This window comes from Neopelma chrysocephalum, unplaced genomic scaffold (genome assembly GCF_003984885.1).
Source record: "Neopelma chrysocephalum unplaced genomic scaffold, ASM398488v2 Primary Assembly neopelma1_92100, whole genome shotgun sequence".
In the NCBI taxonomy this organism is placed as follows: domain Eukaryota; kingdom Metazoa; phylum Chordata; class Aves; order Passeriformes; family Pipridae; genus Neopelma; species Neopelma chrysocephalum.
Window position 1 is genome coordinate 1 of NW_020920854.1, and position 2,590 is coordinate 2,590.

The 2,590-nt window shown below is 59.6% G+C and overlaps 1 pseudogene and 2 gene segments (V, D, J or C); 1 reads left to right on the forward strand and 2 right to left on the reverse strand.

The window, feature by feature from the left end:
• Positions 1-562: 562 nt before the first annotated feature.
• On the reverse strand, positions 563-1,069 carry LOC113980071 (annotated as a pseudogene).
• Positions 1,069-1,491, forward strand: LOC113980072 (the record flags this gene model as incomplete). The annotated part of the segment is given in 1 exon segment: positions 1,069-1,491. A coding segment is annotated over 1 exon segment (423 nt), but the record flags the coding sequence as incomplete, so codon positions are not given.
• Positions 1,492-1,613: 122 nt separating this feature from the next.
• On the reverse strand, positions 1,614-2,037 carry LOC113980073 (the record flags this gene model as incomplete). The annotated part of the segment is given in 2 exon segments: positions 1,614-1,648; positions 1,752-2,037. Coding segments are annotated over 2 exon segments (321 nt in total), but the record flags the coding sequence as incomplete, so codon positions are not given.
• Between the last annotated feature and the right edge of the window lie 553 nt (positions 2,038-2,590).

Sequence of the window (2,590 nt, forward strand, 5' to 3'; positions counted from 1 at the left end):
CCAGGGGTGGTTATACTGGTGCTGGTTGGAGTTATGGTGGTGCTGGTATCGACGCCCTTGGCAGCGTCCCCAAATCTTGACCAATGGCTCCAAATTTCAACCACTAACCCCAAATCTTGACCCTTGACCCCAAACTCAACCGTTGACCCAAATCTCAACCGTTGACCCAAATAACAACCATTGACCCCAAACCTTCACCAATGATCCAAATCTTGACCATTGACTCCAAGTCTCAGCCGTTGACCAAAATCTCAACTGTTGGCCCCAACCCTCGACCACTGACCCCAAATCTCTGCCCTCTGCCCCAAATCTCGACCCTTTCCCAAAAGCCTTGGGCAATGCTGGGTTTGGGCCAATGGGTTGGGTCAAGGGTTGAGGTTTGGCACCAATGATTGAGATTTGGGTCAACAGTTGAGATTTCAGTCAATGCTTGAGGTTTAGAGCAAAGGTTGGGAATTGGGGCAAAACCAGCCCAGGGTCGTGACCAACAACCGAGAGCTGGGTGTGAAGGGTGGAGGTTTGGGGGGAGGGTCTGGGGTTTGGGGACAGGTGGGGACCCTGCCAAGGGCGTCGATACCTTCAGCAGCACCACCAGCATTGTCACGTTTGGCGCAGAAATAGGTGTCGGAATCCTCGTCCCTGAGGTTGTTCATCTGCAGCGTCACCGAGCTCTGCCCGTTGTCCCTGGGGATGCTGAACCGGCCCTGCACCGACGGCGCGTAGTAGGGGACACCACCACGCGGGGTGATAGCACCAATCTCGGTGATCCCAGCGACCCATTCCAGCCCCTTCCCGGGGCTCTGGCGCACCTACATCATTCCGTGGCTGCCGAAGGTGAAGCCGGAGCCGCGGCAGAGGAGCCGCAGGGACTCCCCCGGGGCCTTGAGGTGCCCCCGGACTCCACCAGGGTCACGGCCGCCCACAGCCCTGTGGGGGGAGAAAAGGGAATATCGGGATGAGCCGGGGGATCCCGGGGATTTTTTGGGATTGGGGCGGAGGGTCGGAGGTGCCGGGACCTACCTGGGAGTGCAGCGAGGAGGAGGAGGAGCGGGAGGAAGGTGGAGGCCATGTCGGAACTGCCGCACCTCCGGCTTCACCTTCGGCAGCTACACCATGAACTGGGTGCGCCAGAGCCCTGGGAAGGGGCTGGAATGGGTCGATGGGATCCAGAGTGGTGGTGGCACCTTCTACGCGCCGTCGGTGCAGGGCCGGTTCAGCATCCCCAGGGACAACGGGCAGAGCTCGGTGACGCTGCAGATGAACAACCTCAGGGACGAGGATTCCGACACCTATTTCTGCGCCAAACGTGACAGTGCTGGTGCTGATGGTGCTGAAGGTATCGACGCCCTTGGCGGGGTCCCCACCTGTCCCCAAACCCCAGACCCTCCCCCCAAACCTCCACCCTTCACACCCAGCTCTCGGTCGTTGGTCCCAACCTTGGGCTGGTTTTGCCCCAATTCTCAGCCTTTGGCCTCAAACCCCAACCATTGACCGCAAATCTCAACCATTGACCAAAATCTCGACTCTTGACCCAACCCTTTGGTCCAGACTGAGCACTGCCAAAGGCTTTTGGGAAATGGTCAAGACCTGGAGCAAAGGGACGAGATTTGGGGTCAACGGTTGAGATTTGGGGCCCAGAGAGCGGAGACTGGGGACAGAGGGACAAGAGCTGGGGGCAACAGCCGGGGGGTGGGGGAGGGTCTGGGGTTTGGGATTGGGGCTGGAGCCGAGTTGGGCATCAGCACGACCACCCCCAGCATCCCAACCAGCCCCGTAATATTTGATGCAGAAATAGGTGTCGGAATCCTCGTCCCTGAGGTTGTTCATCTGCAGCGTCACCGAGCTCTGCCCGTTGTCCCGGGAGATCGTGAACCGGCCCCGCACCGACGGCGCGTAGCTGGTGCTGGAACCATCGTTCCTGATACTGGCGACCCATTCCAGCCCCTTCCTGGGGCTCTGGCGCATCCAGCCCATTCCGTAGCTGCTGAAGGTGAAGCCGGAGGCGCGGCAGAGGAGCCGCAGGGACTCCCCCAGGGCCTTGAGGTCCCCACATCTCCCCACACCCCCAATCTTTCCCCCAAACCTCAGCTCTTGGCCCCAACTCTTATTCCTCGTTGTTCCCAAATCCCAACTCTTTGTGCCCCAACACCCAACCGGCCGCACCAACGGGCACCGGGGACTGGCTCTGACCCCAAACTCAACTGGTTGAACCTCAAGGGTCAACCATGGGCCCCAAAACTGAATGTCATTGCCCCAAACTGTGCCAAAGGTCAAGGCTGGGGTCAGTGGTTCAAATGTGGGTCAATGGTTGAGATTTGGAGTCAATGGTCAACATTTGGGTCATCGATTGAGATTTAGGGTCAACAGCTGAGACTCAAGGCCCCGGGGGAGTCCCTGCGGCTCCTCTGCCGCGCCTCCGGCTTCACCTTCAGCAACTACTGGATGTTCTGGGTGCGCCAGAGCCCCGGGAAGGGGCTGGAATGGGTCTCTGGGATCGATGATGATAGTTCCCGCACCTTCTACGCGCCGTCGGTGCAGGGCCAGTTCAGCATCCCCAGGGACAACGGGCAGAGCTCGGTGACGCTGCAGA